The 16,321-nt window shown below is 38.4% G+C and overlaps 1 protein-coding gene and 1 long non-coding RNA gene across 2 annotated transcripts; one reads left to right on the top strand and one right to left on the bottom strand.

Moving 5' to 3' along the window:
• Nucleotides 1-434: 434 nt before the first annotated feature.
• Nucleotides 435-11,047, bottom strand: LOC136674476 (protocadherin gamma-A11-like). Its single transcript, XM_066650480.1, has 2 exons — nt 10,946-11,047; nt 435-2,863 (listed from the first exon to the last, which is right to left on the bottom strand). Exon 2 carries the CDS (start codon nt 2,850-2,852, stop codon nt 435-437), a length of 2,418 nt encoding a protein of 805 aa, XP_066506577.1. The 5' UTR covers nt 2,853-2,863; nt 10,946-11,047.
• LOC136675258 (uncharacterized) lies at nt 4,032-10,077 on the top strand. The gene is made up of 4 exons (XR_010796152.1): nt 4,032-4,343; nt 6,031-6,090; nt 6,168-6,277; nt 9,463-10,077. It is a non-coding gene; the product is annotated as an uncharacterized lncRNA (long non-coding RNA).
• Nucleotides 11,048-16,321: the final 5,274 nt, after the last annotated feature.

The raw sequence follows: 16,321 nt of genomic DNA, 5'->3' as shown, positions 1-16,321 counted from the left end.
CCCATGAAACTATTCCAGTAAATTCCAGTGGAGTTAAAAATAAATAATAAATAACAATAAATACAATAAAAACTATAAATAAAGCCAGATTTAAAAAAAACGCGAAAATCTTAAGGAAAGTAGAAACAAAAGAGTTCTCTGGCTGCCGACTGAATTCGAGAAAGTTACACTGGAAAAAATTACACTCTAAATGTACATATTTTTACATCGAAGTTCTGCATGGAATTAAATCTACATCCAGACACAACTGTTAAGAATTTAGATCTCTGGATGACGATGATTTAATTTCATGCAACATTCACGTCAAAGTAATTACGTAACTTCCAAGTGTCTTTTTCTCCGTGCATGATTTAAAAAGCTAATGTGTCCCATGTTTGATATCAATCATTTTCAAATAACTTTATCAAAACACATTAAACCCGCAAAGACAAACTTTAATCCAATGAACTTACCTCCAGTGCTTCACCAGCGTCAGAGAAAGTGATAATGTTGGAATCATCCGGGCTCTTCCTCAGAGTGCCCCCAGCAGGAAGAGTGCTGTCATTGTAGGATCTGATGAACTTGAAGTCACTGGTGTGGGACCCTGTGGTCAGATACGCGTCATAATTGTAAGAACTGCGGAGAGTCCCGGCTCCCTCCACCTCTGCGTAGTTGGGAGGGAGGTACGCGCTGGGAATGGCCACTGCTCCATCAAACAACAGTCTGGGCTTTCTCCTGCGACAGAACCTCACAGCCAGGATCAGGATGATGAAGGTCAGGAAGAAGGTGGACACCGACACCAGCGCGATGATCAGATAGGACGTTAGTTTGGAGCTCTTCTCTTCATAAGTCATGTCCTTCAGCTCTGGAACTTCAGCCAGGTTATCAGAAATCAGCAGATAGACAGAACACGTCGCAGAGAGAGGGGGCTGTCCGTTATCTCTCACTGAAATAACAAGGTTCTGCTTCATGCTGTCAGATTCACTGATGTCCCGCTGGACCCTGATCTCTCCGCTGTGGACACCCATGCTGAAAAGGCCCGGATCGGTGGACTTTACGATCCGATAGGACAGCCACGCGTTCTGTCCGGAGTCGGCGTCCACGGCAATCACCTTGGACACCAGAGAGCCGGACAGAGCGGCTTTAGGGACCATCTCGGTCATTAAAGACTTCCCCTCTGGAGCAGGGTATAATATCTGTGGAGAGTTATCGTTCTCGTCTGTTATGAACACACTCACGGTGGCGTTGCTGCTGAGCGGAGGAGAGCCGTTGTCTCTGGACACCACCTGGACTTTCAGGCTCCTGAACTGCTCGTAGTCAAATGACCTCACGGCGTGGATCACCCCCGTGTCTGCGTTGATGGAGAGGAAGGAGGACACCGGAACACCGTTCACCTCACTGGGCAGCAGAGAATACAGCACTGTGCCGTTCTGCCTCCAGTCTGGGTCTCTCGCAGTCACGGAGCAGATGGAGGTGCCTGCTTTGTTGTTCTCAGCTACATAAGCGCTGTAGGACTGCTCATCAAACACAGGGGGGTTGTCGTTGATGTCCCCTACTTGAATATTCAGAGTTGCAGTGGAGAGAAGAGGAGGTGTTCCTGCATCAGTTGCTGTTATTGTGACATTATACTCAGCGACTTTCTCACGGTCGAGGAATGTGGCGGTAGTTAAGGTGAAGTAGTTCTTAATAGATGGTTGTAATTTGAAAGATAAGTTGGTGGGAATAGAACAACTGACTCGGCTGTTTTTACCCGAGTCTTGGTCCTTCACGTTTAATACGGCGACCTCGGAGCCAAGGGCGATGTTTTCTGGAATGGGGTTCATAAGAGATTTCACTGTTATCACCGGAGCATTGTCATTAACATCTACAATTTCAATCATGACTTTACAGTGGCTGGTCTGACCGCCGCCATCTTCTGCTTGTATTTCCATCTCATAAGAGGAGGCTCGTTCGTGGTCAAGTTGACTATTTACCTCAATTTCACCACTGTTCTCATCGATTTGAAACAGATCTTTGGTGCTCTCGGAGAGGTGGTTAATGTAATATGTGATTTGCCCATTTGCGCCTTCATCCACATCCGTCGCTGTAATGTGGATGACGGAGGTTCCAGGCAAGGCGTTTTCCATTAACTGAGCTCTGTACACGGACTGCGAGAAAACAGGGGCGTTATCATTTACATCTTGTACTAATACGAGGATAACAACGGAACCTGATCGCGGAGGATTCCCCCCATCCACTGCAGTCAGGACCAAGGAATGCTCCCCCTCTGTCTCTCGGTCGAGGTTGCTTTTCAGAACAATGTCCACATACCTGTCTTTACTCGATCTAGCATCAAGGTCGAAGTGTTTGTTCTGACTCAGAAAATAATTCTGAACTGAATTTCTGCCAATATCCACGTCACGTGCCCGAGATATCTGAAATTTGCTCCCAGTCGGCGCTGTCTCGCTGATCTCAAGCTTGATTGAATCTTTTGGGAAAACAGGCGCGTTGTCGTTGATGTCCTGCACCTCCAAAACCACATTGTGAAGCTCCAGAGGATTTTCAAGAATAAACTCAAACTGCAGCAAACAGCTGGGCGTCGTTCCACACAGAGCTTCCCGGTCGATTCTCTCTAAAACGAAAATATGCCCGGAATCCAAATCCACTCCACAATAGCGTTTATCCCCTTGATAATCCAGCCTGGCCTTTCGAGATCTCAGACTTTTCGGATCCAGATTCAGGTCCTTGCTTAGGCTTCCGATGATGTGTTTTGTTTTGGTTTCCTCCGGGACCGAATAGCGAAGGTCCGCCACAGCGACTCGGACAAGGAGTGAGTACAGAATCGCTGCCCAAATTCGCCATCTGAATGTGAACCGTCCCAATGTATTCGGCATGTTTCTTCTTTCTGAAAAAAAAGTCCTTGATATGGGTCTTTAAAGTTAAATATTATTAGATAATCTAATCTTCCAAAACACGGTTCTTCTCTTGTGCTAATGTCCAAATCCAGTGGACATTGTGCTCAAATCCAGAGAGCGCCTTCTTTGTGAAGGGATGAAAATGTATGCAGTGAATGGGTGTTTCTGTGACTGAGAATTCAAAGTTGGTAAAGTGCGACACCGTGAGGCGAAGCGTGAAAATGCAGAGATTATAAAATGACTTGTTTTTGATTAGTAATTTTGTAGCCAAATACGTCATCATAAGCATCAAACAATTATAAAAATATAAAAACAGTTAATTATTATTATTATTATTATTAATTATTATTATTATTACATTGAAGTAATAAATAAAGCAGACATTTCCACGCATGAATGTTTTAATTGTGTATTTTTATTAATTGTCCGTATTCTCATGATGAGTTTTAACACAGGCGCTACACGGCCTCTTCAGCACTTCGGACAGCACCGTTCAAAAACAACATGGGACTCGGTCAGTTACTACACAGCAGACACACAACAGAAAAACTGGAAGTTTTAGAGAACCAAGTATTTGAAAAAGTATCAACATGCATGTGCACACACACATACACACACACACACACTCAATAAAAGCTATATAATACATACATTAGTATATTCTAAAAATATATACATGAGGAAGTATTAAAATGTCTAATGCAAAAGACAGAAATATTCAACATTGTTTTAATTTTTGAACTGATTCTTTTTTCTTTTTTATGAAGGAAAGAGACAAACGGGAACACCCCACTTTCTGAAATCACACTTAATCACACGGTATTTATACTAGGATCATCATGTGGAAGCTAATTTGAACAAGATTTTAAAATAAATTTCTTAATTAGAAATTTAGAAATATTCATAGGATATTTCTCAAAAGGCATGGCCACTGCGGACTGCCATAAATTAAAAGTGTTTCTGTAGCCTAACCTAGTCTCTGAGCCCACCGCGACCCTGAACCGGATACAGATAATGAATGAATTGAGAGGTGGTTACAGAAACTCTTTTAATTTATGGCAGTCCGCAGTGGACTTCATTCATTATCATTCAATTCATTACCTGTCACCGCTCATCCGGTTCAGGGTCGCGGTGTGCTCAGAGACTACTATCATTGGGCGCAAGGTGGGAATACACTTTTGAGGTGGCGCTAGTCCTTCACAGGGCAACACAGACGCACACACTTTTGAGTCTCCAATCCACCTACCAACGTGTGTTTTGGACTGTGGGAGGAAACCAGGGGACCCGGAGTAAACCCACGCGGACAACACACCAACACACGCTACAGACAGTCACCCAGAGCGGGATTCGAACCCACAACTTCCAAGCCCCTGGACTGCGACGCTACCTGCTGCACCACCGTGCCGCCCCCTCCTCACAACGCTAACGCTCATTGTGAGACTTCCAGCTCTGCTGTACACGGTCATAAAAGTGAGTAAAATTTACATTTCTTTGCAACTTGTGAAGTGTTCTCGGTGTAGAAGCTTTAGTGATCAACTTAAGTCTCGTTTTATGAGAGAAATATGGTGCTGTTCACTTGTTTTAAAGTGCTTTACTCTTCCAGTATTATTTAGCTAGCTAGCTAGCAAGCTTGTGCATCTTAGCGAGCCTGCTAAAGCCTCGCGGGGTTCAGTAAGCCCGCGCCGTCATATCTGAGGTGCTCAGACGACAGGTTCAATGTAAATTAAATAAAGTACAGAATGTACGTTAATGTACGTTGTCTGACTTGTGGTTTATTTATCCACAAGTTGGCTAACCTCACTGATGGTACTGTAGCTGTAGCTAAGTTAAATTTAACCATTGAATTCTGACGCTGAACACAGTGCATTCTACAGCCATTTCACTTTGGAATTATGGTATGACTCGTTTTAAGAGTGTACATTTAAATGAGTTAAAATATCAGTCAAACTATTTGGATAAGGTTTAAACATTTACCATTTAAGTTTAGCTCATATTTATCATGAGCTTATCATGCACTGTACATATAATTATCATACATGCACATCACAACCCACATGTTTTTATTTTTATTTTTTTGTAAGATATTTGCATGATTGGGGTGTCATATGAAAAGCTGGAACTGTGAACTTTCCATTGAAGTGTAATGTATGTAAATATAAAGAAAGATAATGAGAAATCTGCCTCAAACAAACCATGTGCAATCCTTATTTTTAAAAAAAAAATATTGTATGAGGTTTTTATTTTATGTTTTATAATAGAAAATGCACATTTATCATGCAATACCATTTAACGGCACCCTAACCATTAGTTTAACGCCTTATTCAAGGTGATTGAGCACTGTTTGACACCATTTTTGACACTTTGGATATTTATCACCACAATTTCTCAAAAAGGACTGATATATACATTCCTAATAAGTCCATTTTTGCTTGTTAGAATCTAATAATGCCCAGAATGGCTGTTCATAGCCCAAACACAAACCATGAAATGTGTATTTGAAGTAATTCATGAAACAAAAAAAATAATAATAATTATGAAATCTTCGATTTTCGATTCCCAAATAAATACTATGAAATACCACTTGGATCCTCTATTTAGACTTGAATAAATATCAAAATAAATATACTGGGAACACTCACAACCTTTTCTAGTAAAGGTCTATGAATAAATCAACATGTGGATCACTGCTGATGCCTCTAGAGTCATTTATGATGAAAAAAAAAAAAAAAAAACTGGGAATAAATTAAAATAGTTGGGTTTTTTGTAAAAGGACACTTTAAAGTAGAAAAATGTGTTTTTGATCCTAAAATAATTTACATATGCTTCCAATTAACTCCTAAATATAAGTATTTAGAAAGTAATAATCATTCAAATTTGGCAATTAGCTATTTTTCGGAAATTCAGAAAAATGCCAAAAAGGTTAAAAGCTTTTTGTCTACAGCGTCTTTTTTATTAATGATTTTTCTAGGCTTCTGTCAGTAATTGTACTCTGAGGTTAGATAAAGAGTGCCAGCAGGTTTATTATGTTAAATGCATTGTGTAACTAATGATAATTCTGTTAGCACATTGTTTTTATTCAGTATTAAAATATGTATGTTTTAAAATGTTAAACTATGTCTCATCACCACTTGTTGCATTTTCTCTGTTTATCTTGTAGGAGACTGTGCCGCTAAAAGAGCCCCTGACTTGGCAGAGGGCCCATGGTTGGTCATTCTTGGTACGGTATCTTGAAAGGCCAAACTAAGAACTTAACTTTGAGTTAATGAATGAATGAATGTATTTTTTTGCTTTTAGGCGTAAGGCTTAATTGACAGAACTGGATGTTTGGAACAGAAGGTCAGCTAAAACAACGTTAACCTCCAGAATGAAGAGGGTGCTGCCTGTATTGTTGAAGTCATGTAAAGGTAAACATACGGTAATTACTTTCCAAATTATCTGGTATATGAGTATGTTTTATAACTTTGTGTGTCACATATAATTGTAATTAATAATTCAAACATTCTCCCACTCTTTTGTCATTTTATGGTGACTGTTCTGTAGTATTAAAAAAATACTATTGTCATTTTATTTATTTAAAAAACCCTAACAATGGTTAATATGCTACTTTTACAACGACTAACATCAAAATCTTTAAATTGTAAATTCTAAACCAAAACTCACAAACCTATGGAAACAATATCATCCAAAAGGACAGAACAAATCTATACACATGCTTTTTCAGCACTTTTTTCCTTGAAGGATCTCATAACAAAAATACAGCAATGGAAATATTCTACTCACTCGCCATTTTCAAATTCCTTAATTTCAGGTTAAATTATGTTTATTTATGTTTAAATCAACCGCGACCCTGAAATGGAGAAGCAGAAAAGAAGATGAGATTAGAGATGTTTAAATCACAGTATTACCATAAAATGAAAAAGGGCATGATAATGTTTGAATTTTGAGTTACAATTATAGGTGACACTAAAAATGCTTTAAAACTTATTTGTACACCTAAAATCTACATAAACCCATTCTACACTCTGTCCTCTCACGATACTGGAATACTGTGTAGTTCTACAGTTACAGTGTATAGTCCATCTGTTGCTCTGCATGAATTCTTTCCCCCTTTTACACTGTTTTTTAATTGTCAGGACCCCCACAGAGCAGGTGTGACGTGGTGGTGGATCATTCTCAGCGCTGCAGTGACACTGACGTGGTGGTGGTGGTGTGTTAGTGTGTGTTGTGCTGGTGTAGAGTGGATCAGACACAGCAGTGCTGCTGGAGTTTTTAAACCCTGTGTCCACTCTCTGTCCACTCTGTGAGACACTCCTCCCTCGTTGGTCCACCTTGTAGATGTAGAGTCAGAGACAGTAGCTCATCTGTCGCTGCACAGTGTGTGTCGCTCGTCCTCTAGTCCTTCATCAGTGACACAGGACGCTGTCGGTTGGATGTTTTTGGTCGGTGGACTGTTCTCGGTCCAGACACTGAGGGGTTTAAAAACTCCAGCAGCGCTGCTGTGTCTGATCCACTCTACACCAGCACAACACACACTAACACACCACCACCACGTCAGTGTCACTGCAGCGCTGAGAACGATCCACCACCACATCACACCTGCTCTGTGGGGGTCCTGAGCGCTGAGGAACAGGGTGAGAAAGGGGTAAGAATGTATGCAGGGAAACAGAAGGACAACAGTCTGTAATTTTAGAACTATGAAGTGCTCTGGTGTGGACAGTGGAGCTGATAAAATGGATGATGAGTGTAGAAACAAGATAATCCAGTGATCATTCTGTGTAAATTTTCTTTTCCCCTTAAGAGTCCTCTTTTGTGTTTACACTTTTTTTTCCTTTATACTAGTGCTGGGCGATATGGTCAAAAATGTTATCACGATAAGTTTTTCTATATTGGTCAATCTCAGTATTTATCACGATATTAACATTTGGTCACACTGTGATAAAGCACATCCTTCTGAAAATGTAGCCTGAATACACAAAATGTTCATTACCCATCAATGGCCATTACTCATCCACGAGGAAATATTTCACTGGACCAAAGTGTCCTTACCACACAAAAGTAAAAATATCTGTCTCGTGTCATGGAATCATTCTCAGGGCATTACCACCTCAAGCTTTTAAAGAAGCAGAAAGAGTAAAAAATAGATTAAGAAGAGTTTAACATAATACATTAATAAATAAATGAACACTCCCACGTGCTGAACGTGAAAATATTTCACTGAACCCATTTTCAGTTTCGCACATTCATTCATTGTCTGTAACCGCCTGTCCAGTTCATGGATGCGGTGGGTCCAGAGCGTACCCAGAATCACAGAGTGCTGGTGGAAATTGTTCCGCCCTTGGGATTGTTTATTTAAGAGAAACAGCCTGATCTATGGTGTCGGATCCAATTAAAAATTCGCAAGCAGAGAAAACAATATTGTGTGAAGAAAACCACGCCAGGCAACGAACACTGCTCTCGCAAACGGGAAAACATTTCCCAGGAGGAAAAAACTCACCGGGTCACGAGAGAAAGTTTTTACGTGTTCTGACAGGGGTTCGCCATACCAGACAAAACACACTCCAAAACACAGAGTGAAGAGGAGACTATAACATATTTAATATATTTATTTAACAAATACACACAGGCACTTGAATAAAACCTATCATAGTCTTTTTTTTTTAGCCCTGTGAGGGACTGGCGCCCCCTCCAGGGTGTGTTCCTGGCTTGCTCTGAACGCAGGAGACTTGCTCTGAACTGAATAGGAGGTTACAGATAATGAATGAACACATGAATAGTGCCTGTTCGTTCAGTGTAATCGCATGAGAATACTTGCCTGATAGCATGCAGCTCGCTGTGCTAACCGGGAATAGAAATGAAGGTTTACCGAGCTCCACTACCCAAAGCTTATCGTTACTAAGCAAAAATTAATCATGAAATACATTCATATAATTTTATCTCCCAGCACTAATGTATCCTATTTTTTTTTAAATAAATGTCCTCTCCTTTCTGTTTGCGCTTCTTTATTTGTGATTCATTTTTGACCCATTTCAAACTCGGGGCCAGGACACAGAACTGAAACATTTTTTCCCTGTGAGTGGGATGCAATGAACACATTATGAGCTTTGTTCACATATTTTGGCCATGTATTTGAGATGAATTTACTAACTGACGAGTTAGAGGGGTGTAAACACAGAAAAAAGAGTAGTTTGAAGGAAGTGAGGTTTGACTGTATAAAGGACATAGTGTAGGTCACTGTGAACCATAAAAGTACAATAACCTTCCCTGCTATAGGCAGTGTTATTAGCAGGATTGATTTTCACAAATAAGTCATACATTAGAGAACAGAATTTGGATCAAGTTCCTCCATATTTATGATGTCCAGTGTCCCTTTAAACTGGTTCTAGATTAGTGCTCCTCCTGAGGTGGTTTGGAAATGCTTTGAATGCATTGTGTATAAATGTTGCCCACAGCTTTCAGCTACACAGTGAGATTTTAATCACTTCTGTAAGTTAGTGATTTAAACTTTGTCCTAAAGGTCCTTAATTAAGGTGTGTATGTGCTGATGATGAAGTTATACTTTTGATATTGTGTTTTTGTCTTTTACTTTTAGGGTCCAGTGTGGCTGGAACAGACCTGGATGGACATCAGAGAGGATTTCCTGTTTTTATTTTTTTTTTTATGTATTTTTCCCCTCAAATATTTTCATGCTTTTTTGTATTATTCCAGATCCAAAGCTTAAAAATATCTTTGTATAAGTGCAGACTGCAGTTTTTGAGTAATGTAATTTCTTGGTGCCATTAATTTGCCTTAAAATATGTAGACAGTAACAGCCCTTAAAATGTGTAGATCATGTAAAGTTTCCAACAATGTCCAGTAAATTGCTGTAAATTACAAGCCAAAGCAGTAATTATACTGTAATGAAATTACAGTATGAAAACTAATGCTGTAATAAAATAATACAGTAAAATGCTGTTTAAAAAATACAGTTCAGCTACTGTAACTGTAACTGGGGTCTGTGCTGCCAGTAACTTACTGTACATTTACAGTAGCCAAATGAAATACTGTAATACAATAACAGTATCAAACTGTAAATTAAATTTACAGTACTTTTACAGTAGTTTTCTGGCATCTGGGCTGCCAATAATTTACTGTAAAATGTACAGAATTTCTTTTACAGTGTATATATGAATTCATAGAGTTGTGTTAATGTCTCATGGATGTAACCAATCACAAAAAATATCTAAACATTAAAGTGTGAAATGTTTTGAAAGTGTTGTATGCATTTTCTTTACACATTTTCCATAGTTATACTATAGTATTGTCTCTGTACATGTCTGTATACTATTATATGTTTAGTTTTAGAGCTCTTTTACAAATCCATTTTCATTACATCTCTATCTTTTAGCTATTTTGCACATTATTCCTTAGTTATATTATTATCTCCATATATATCTTTATCATATGTTTATATTTATGTTGAGATCTCTGTTTTATTCTGTACCTCTACATTGTAATCTGTTTATCTGTATAATCTATGTTCATATTCTTATGTTGATTGTTTTTTTTCATGGAAAGGAGCAGTCGTCAAAGCATTTCAGTGCTAACACAGTGTAGTGAGTCATTTGATTTATAAAATGGACCAATATTCACTATATTCTTCATTCTGGAAAAAAAAGGTGCTACACCATCCAAATGTATTAAAACTATTTATGTTGTTTTTCTTTATTTATTTGTTCATACTCTGAAAATGTCAGCAGTCTTTGGCATCGTGTCAATTGTTTGTTAGAGAAAAATATTTTTATATTGTGTTCCAAAGAAATTGAACATGAGATTGTATTATTCTTGAAAAGTTACCATTGTTTTTGTGCATAACTCTCCTTTTCTTTGATCAAATGAATAAAACTTGACCTTCCGTCGTCATGCACCGAACCTCCCTTAGTTTCTACTTCAGCATGTTTTAGATTATTGCTGAAAGAACTATATTTCTACTTTGAATTCACCCTAAAGCCCAATCTCTTTTCTCTCCAGCTGCAGGGGTACGATTATGTAATCAACTAAACACATTTAAGTATTGATTAATGTGCATATTTTACCTCTAAACAATGTCCTTCTCTCTCTCTACTTCTCTCTTCCTTGTCTTCTCTCTCTCTCTCTGTTCTGCTGCTCTCACTCCTCACTGTCAGCCTCTGTCTCCCACTCACTTTCATTCTTCCTTGTCTCTTGCTCTATTCCTGCCCAAATAAAGAACTGTTACATTAATTAATTATTATATTTAGTACATACATTAATTAAGATATTAATGTAATTTAAACCTACGTGGGAAAATGAATACAACACTATCCATCAGTGAACTAAACAATCACCTTTACAAGAAACAGTTGCTGATTAGTTGTACAGCGTTTCAGATTCATTCATAACTAAATGATGTCATTTTTTATGACCACAAGCCTTACTCACACTAACCACACCCACCACAACCTACGGCAGCCGGTAGAGGTCAGAGTTAGCTAAACTTCTGATGGGTGCTGGAGAGAAATTATCCTTTAAACTTAAAACACTTAAGTTATTTGATCAATATAAATAATTATCTCATGGTTATATATTAATATATATAATCATTACATATTAATACTACTATATTATTTGTATTTTACTTTATTTGTAATAATAAATAACTATATATAAAATATAAAAATAATAACTAATATATAATTATATAAAGAAAATAATATATTTTGTATTTTACTGTATTTGTATTATACTTTTTCTATTTTATTTAATAATATATTTAACCCTAAGCCTATAACCCTAAATAATTTGTATTACTATATTTTGGCGCAAAATGATTTCTCCTTTTTTTTTTTTTTTTTTGGATGTGTGTGTGTTTAAATGAATGATTATTTTGCTAATTATCCGCATTTTATAGCGATTTATATTGTTAATAAACGATGTACTCTACATGTATATATTTTATTACATTTAATACAGTCGTTTTAATAAAAGTTACGAGTCATGCAAGGTCTTTTACGACTAGAAAACTACAATACCCACAATCCCCTGTGTCGCCTGCTCCCGTTTCCACGGCAACCGGCTCGGCTTGACTGCAGTCTCTCAGACTCCGGGTTTACTTTGTTCAGACAGGTATCGCTATATAAAGTTTAATGTGTGTTACTTTAGCGTTCCTGACCCGTTTAACGTTATATGTGATTAGCTCCTGCGGGGATTCGACCCATATTCCAGCTATAAATGCCTCTGGATTCGACCTTAACTTAGGTTCCGTACATTTGTGTACATATAAATGAAGTCTGTATTTATATGTTGTGAATAAAATAAAAATATTCTATTAAACCCTGTTTTGTAACTTACTTGTCCTTTTTCTTCAAGCTTTAGACTGTCCTCTAACCGCCGTCAGTTTTACAGCCGGCTAATATCACTACACTAGCGTAGCCTGAAGTACCAGAGGGAATAACGTTTCTTCGTCGATAAAAAAACATACCGCGAAGTAGTTTTATTGTTAAAGTATTAACCAGTGCTTGTAATTGTCGAGATTAAGTTTCCTAACACGTTTAACTGCAATAATTTAAAGAATATCTCTAAGAAAATGTATATTTGAGGATAATCAGCGCTGAGGGAATATATCTGCGGCGCTGTGTCCGTTGGTTTTCCGTTAAAATCTGATTTTTAAATGTTTGCGCGTGCACCACTAACTGCTGGGTACAATCCGAGCTCAGATTAATAATTAAATCTCAGCCTCATTTAAGGTGGAACTACTCAATTGAATTAACCCAGAATCTTGCTTCTGCTGTTAAGGTGGAAGTTACATTTTTAATCAAGCCATACATCAGCAGCTACATTTAAGGTGGAGTTAAATACTGAATTTGAATTAAAATGTGCCACTTAAGACAGAAATGAATTTCTTGAGATTCTGAGGGAAAGAAAAATCAAATGTAACATTTAAGGTGGAGCCGACATTTTAAACAAGAAGCCGGATGATGCTTCTGCACTTAAGGTGGAACAAATTTTGAAAAAAGAAAAAAAAACACAAAACTTTAACTCCTGCACTTAAGGTGGAATTGACTGATTATTAGAAGTTGGAGGCTAGCTACTGCATTTAAGGTGGAACAAGTACCTGTTGCTTTTAAGGTGGAACTGCAATTTGGAATCAGAGAATTTCTGCACTTAAGGTGGAACAGAAAATCATATAAAGAAGCCAAAATATAACTACAGCACTTAAGGTGGAATTTAAATTATGAATAGCCAGTCATATATATACCCATTGCATTTAAGGTGGAACTAGTCATTTGGCTCAGAAGCCAGAATCTAACTATGATAAAACTGGATTTTTTTTCCACTTAAGGTGGAACTGAAAATTTTATTAAAATGGAAGCTAGAAGAATTTCAGTTAAGGTGGAACTGACATTTTAAGCCAGATATAACTGCTGGATTTACAGTGAAACTAACCGTTTAAATCAAAAGTCAGAATCTAAATGCTGTATTTAATTTGGAACTGAATATTAGGTTATGAATACAGAGAATACGAGTTAAGATTATGTGTGAGTTTACTCTAAGAGCTCAGTCTTAGATTGACTGTGTGTGACATGGCTTGCATTCAGATTTTCAGCTTCACCTTAATGGATACTGACATATTCAACCAGTTAAGGTGGAATTTGATATGAAAAGTTTATTTAGGAGGTTTTTCCCCAAACTTTATGAGAAAATGTCTACAGTGGTAGTGAATGGAACCAGACGTCCAACTCTAAAACTCATCACAGAACAATATTACATGAAATCCTTATGCTGTGGTGCCATAATTTATAGTAATTTTGGAATTATTTGAACTTGGTCCGTTTGCAGTGGTAAGATACAACCAGGAAAATAAATAAATAATGAACGGACAATTCTCAAATACTTATGAAAGAAACTTTATTTGTGGTTCGTAAACAAAACACATTACCAGTTTTCATAAAGTAATAAAAAAGGAAAGATCAAGGAAAGAAAAAAAGAAAAGAAAATGAAAACACTATTCCACCATTACACTGATGAGCAGGTGTACAAAAAGGTTGTTGAACAGGTTCGCACTGTCAAAGTCGAGAGCAGGGTGCCACCTTGGCACTGAATGATTTGATGGACATTCACTACACGAGCAGAGTACATAGACACTTTTTATCTTCTGTTTTATCCTTTTGAACTTTTTATCAGGATTTTTTTGAGAGTTTTTAATGGAAAAGGCGGGTTGATATCGTAGAGGGTGATGTATGAATATGACGTCACATTAGCCGCAAAATAATAATAAGAATTAAAATCATATATATGGGGTATAAAAAAAGTCAAAGCATACACTACATCGTTACATATATCTAGAATGTTAAGGTTAAAGTCAGTGGCATAGGGCCACCATCTGTGTGTGTGTGTGTGTGTGTGTGTGTGTTGTATATTTGCATGAATTTATGTGCTTGTACATTTGAATCTGAATTAGAAATGTGTTTACATATCTTTAGCATATTTCCAGTTCCAATAGAAATGGTTGAAAATAATTATGAAAAAAAAAACATATCTATCTATCAATATATATCTATATATATATATAGTACTTTTTGTTTCATCTGCGTATTACATGCAAACAGCCACTTAGTGATCTGACAGCACTAAACCACACCTGAAGGAGGCTGTGTGAATATGTGTGTGTGTGTGTACGTCTGTATATGTGTGTGTGTGTGTGTGTGGTGGGAATGCAGTCTTATAGCAGCGCTAACGTCTCTCCCATACCTTGAATAATAGTCCTACAGCCAAAGGAAAGAAAGAGAACTCAAAGCAATCATTACAGGCATGAAACCTCCAGCTCCAGTGAGTTAAACTCTCTGCTGTCGTCCAACCGCTCTGTTTCTTTCTTAGGTAACACTTTGCTGAAGGGCAGCGTTTCTAAGGCTACATTAGACCTCCATAAGCTGTTCATGAGGGGTGACGTAGACCTGTGTAAACACTTATAAAGCCAGGGCTGTTTCGTCAGTTTTGATTTCACTTTACTTCACTGCAACTACAGGCTGTTACTTACAGAGGAGTCAGAAAACCCCTCCAAAATCAATGTATCGTATTGATGTAAATTGAGTTAAAATGACTTAAAGCTAAGTTAAGCTAAGCTAAATGCTAAGTAATATTTGTACCTTAAATGTACAATTTCAAAATCATTGTGCTGCTCCATTTAGCTGGAACAGGGAGAACAGAGCCTTGGTTATTGCTACTTCAGGCACTGCAGAAACTGCACTATGTAACTTCTAGAGGAGGGTAGGAAACAAATTGCCCTCCCCCTTGATTTCAGGCCAGTGCTGTAAAGGTGATTACACTCTGCAACTGTAGGGGGAGCCCAGGAGTCAAACATACCAAATCTTACCTAGCGTTACTCCCTTTACTTTTCTGTGAAGGAGAATATCACATCCCATAGCTGCCCTCTGTTCCCCCCCTGCCTTCTCCTGCTGAGTGAGGTCAGGGGTCCAGCTTCTGTGCCCACAGTAAAGCCACCTCTAAGCTCAGCTTTCTCTGAGTATCATCTGTCTGAGCCTATTTCGGGTGGGGGTTTGTATACGCCCCAATGTTATGATGAATGGACCAATAGAAATGCTCCAAAATGACATGGAATTAAAAAAAAGCTTTTTACACTGACTTCCATTGAAAGTTAAGAGAATTTTCCCCCTTCTCTTGTAAAGCTACTCTTTTGGAGAATATGGCTGTATCACCCGCCGCTGGTTGGAAACGACGGTGTAAGGTTTACATCAGGCTTATGTAGGTTTGGTGTAGCCCTATCCACATTTCAGCAAAGAGTTACCATTGCTCATTGTACACAACTAAAGTAAAGTAGTAAAGAAATGCTGCATCAGTCCTTCATCTCTCTGGACACCTCTGTAACTTGTCTTTTATGCCACATACATGGACCACCCTGTGTGTCAAGTCAAGCTCCACTGGACTCGATATACAGTAGGTCTACCTACGTAACTCTTCACCTCCGTTCACGGGAAAGTCTCTGTTGCCCACGTCCTGCTGTTAGACCACTTGTGGAAGGAAGGGATGGCACATGTGCTTGTGTATATTCCCTGGGGAAGAGTTAGGAGCTGGGAATTCCAGTAACAGTGCTGAGGCTCAGTCGAAGTGAGAGTGGGGTGCTTACAGGTGAGAGAGCGTGTACAGGTCTCTTTGAATCCATGGTTGTACATGGTACCGTCACTAGGGGGCAGGATTGGCTGTGGACCCCTGGTGCTTGGCTACGAGAGGAGGGACAAATGAGCAAATCTTACAAGCGCTGAAAGACAAAGAGCCGAGAGGGAGAGAGCTTTAAGAACAAACTACTGCACATTCAAAAAGAGAGGCGAGGGGATCAGGCTTGACTGGATGTGAAGCGACAAGCACCATTCCTGCCTATACTACAGACTCCAGGAGGACGCAGAACCTCAATCCTGTGCCGGGACGGATGCGGTGGA

Source organism: Hoplias malabaricus, chromosome 18 (assembly GCF_029633855.1).
Source record: "Hoplias malabaricus isolate fHopMal1 chromosome 18, fHopMal1.hap1, whole genome shotgun sequence".
Lineage (NCBI taxonomy): Eukaryota > Metazoa > Chordata > Actinopteri > Characiformes > Erythrinidae > Hoplias > Hoplias malabaricus.
Note: the sequence above shows the minus strand (reverse complement) of the source record. Positions and strands in the feature narration are given on the sequence as shown.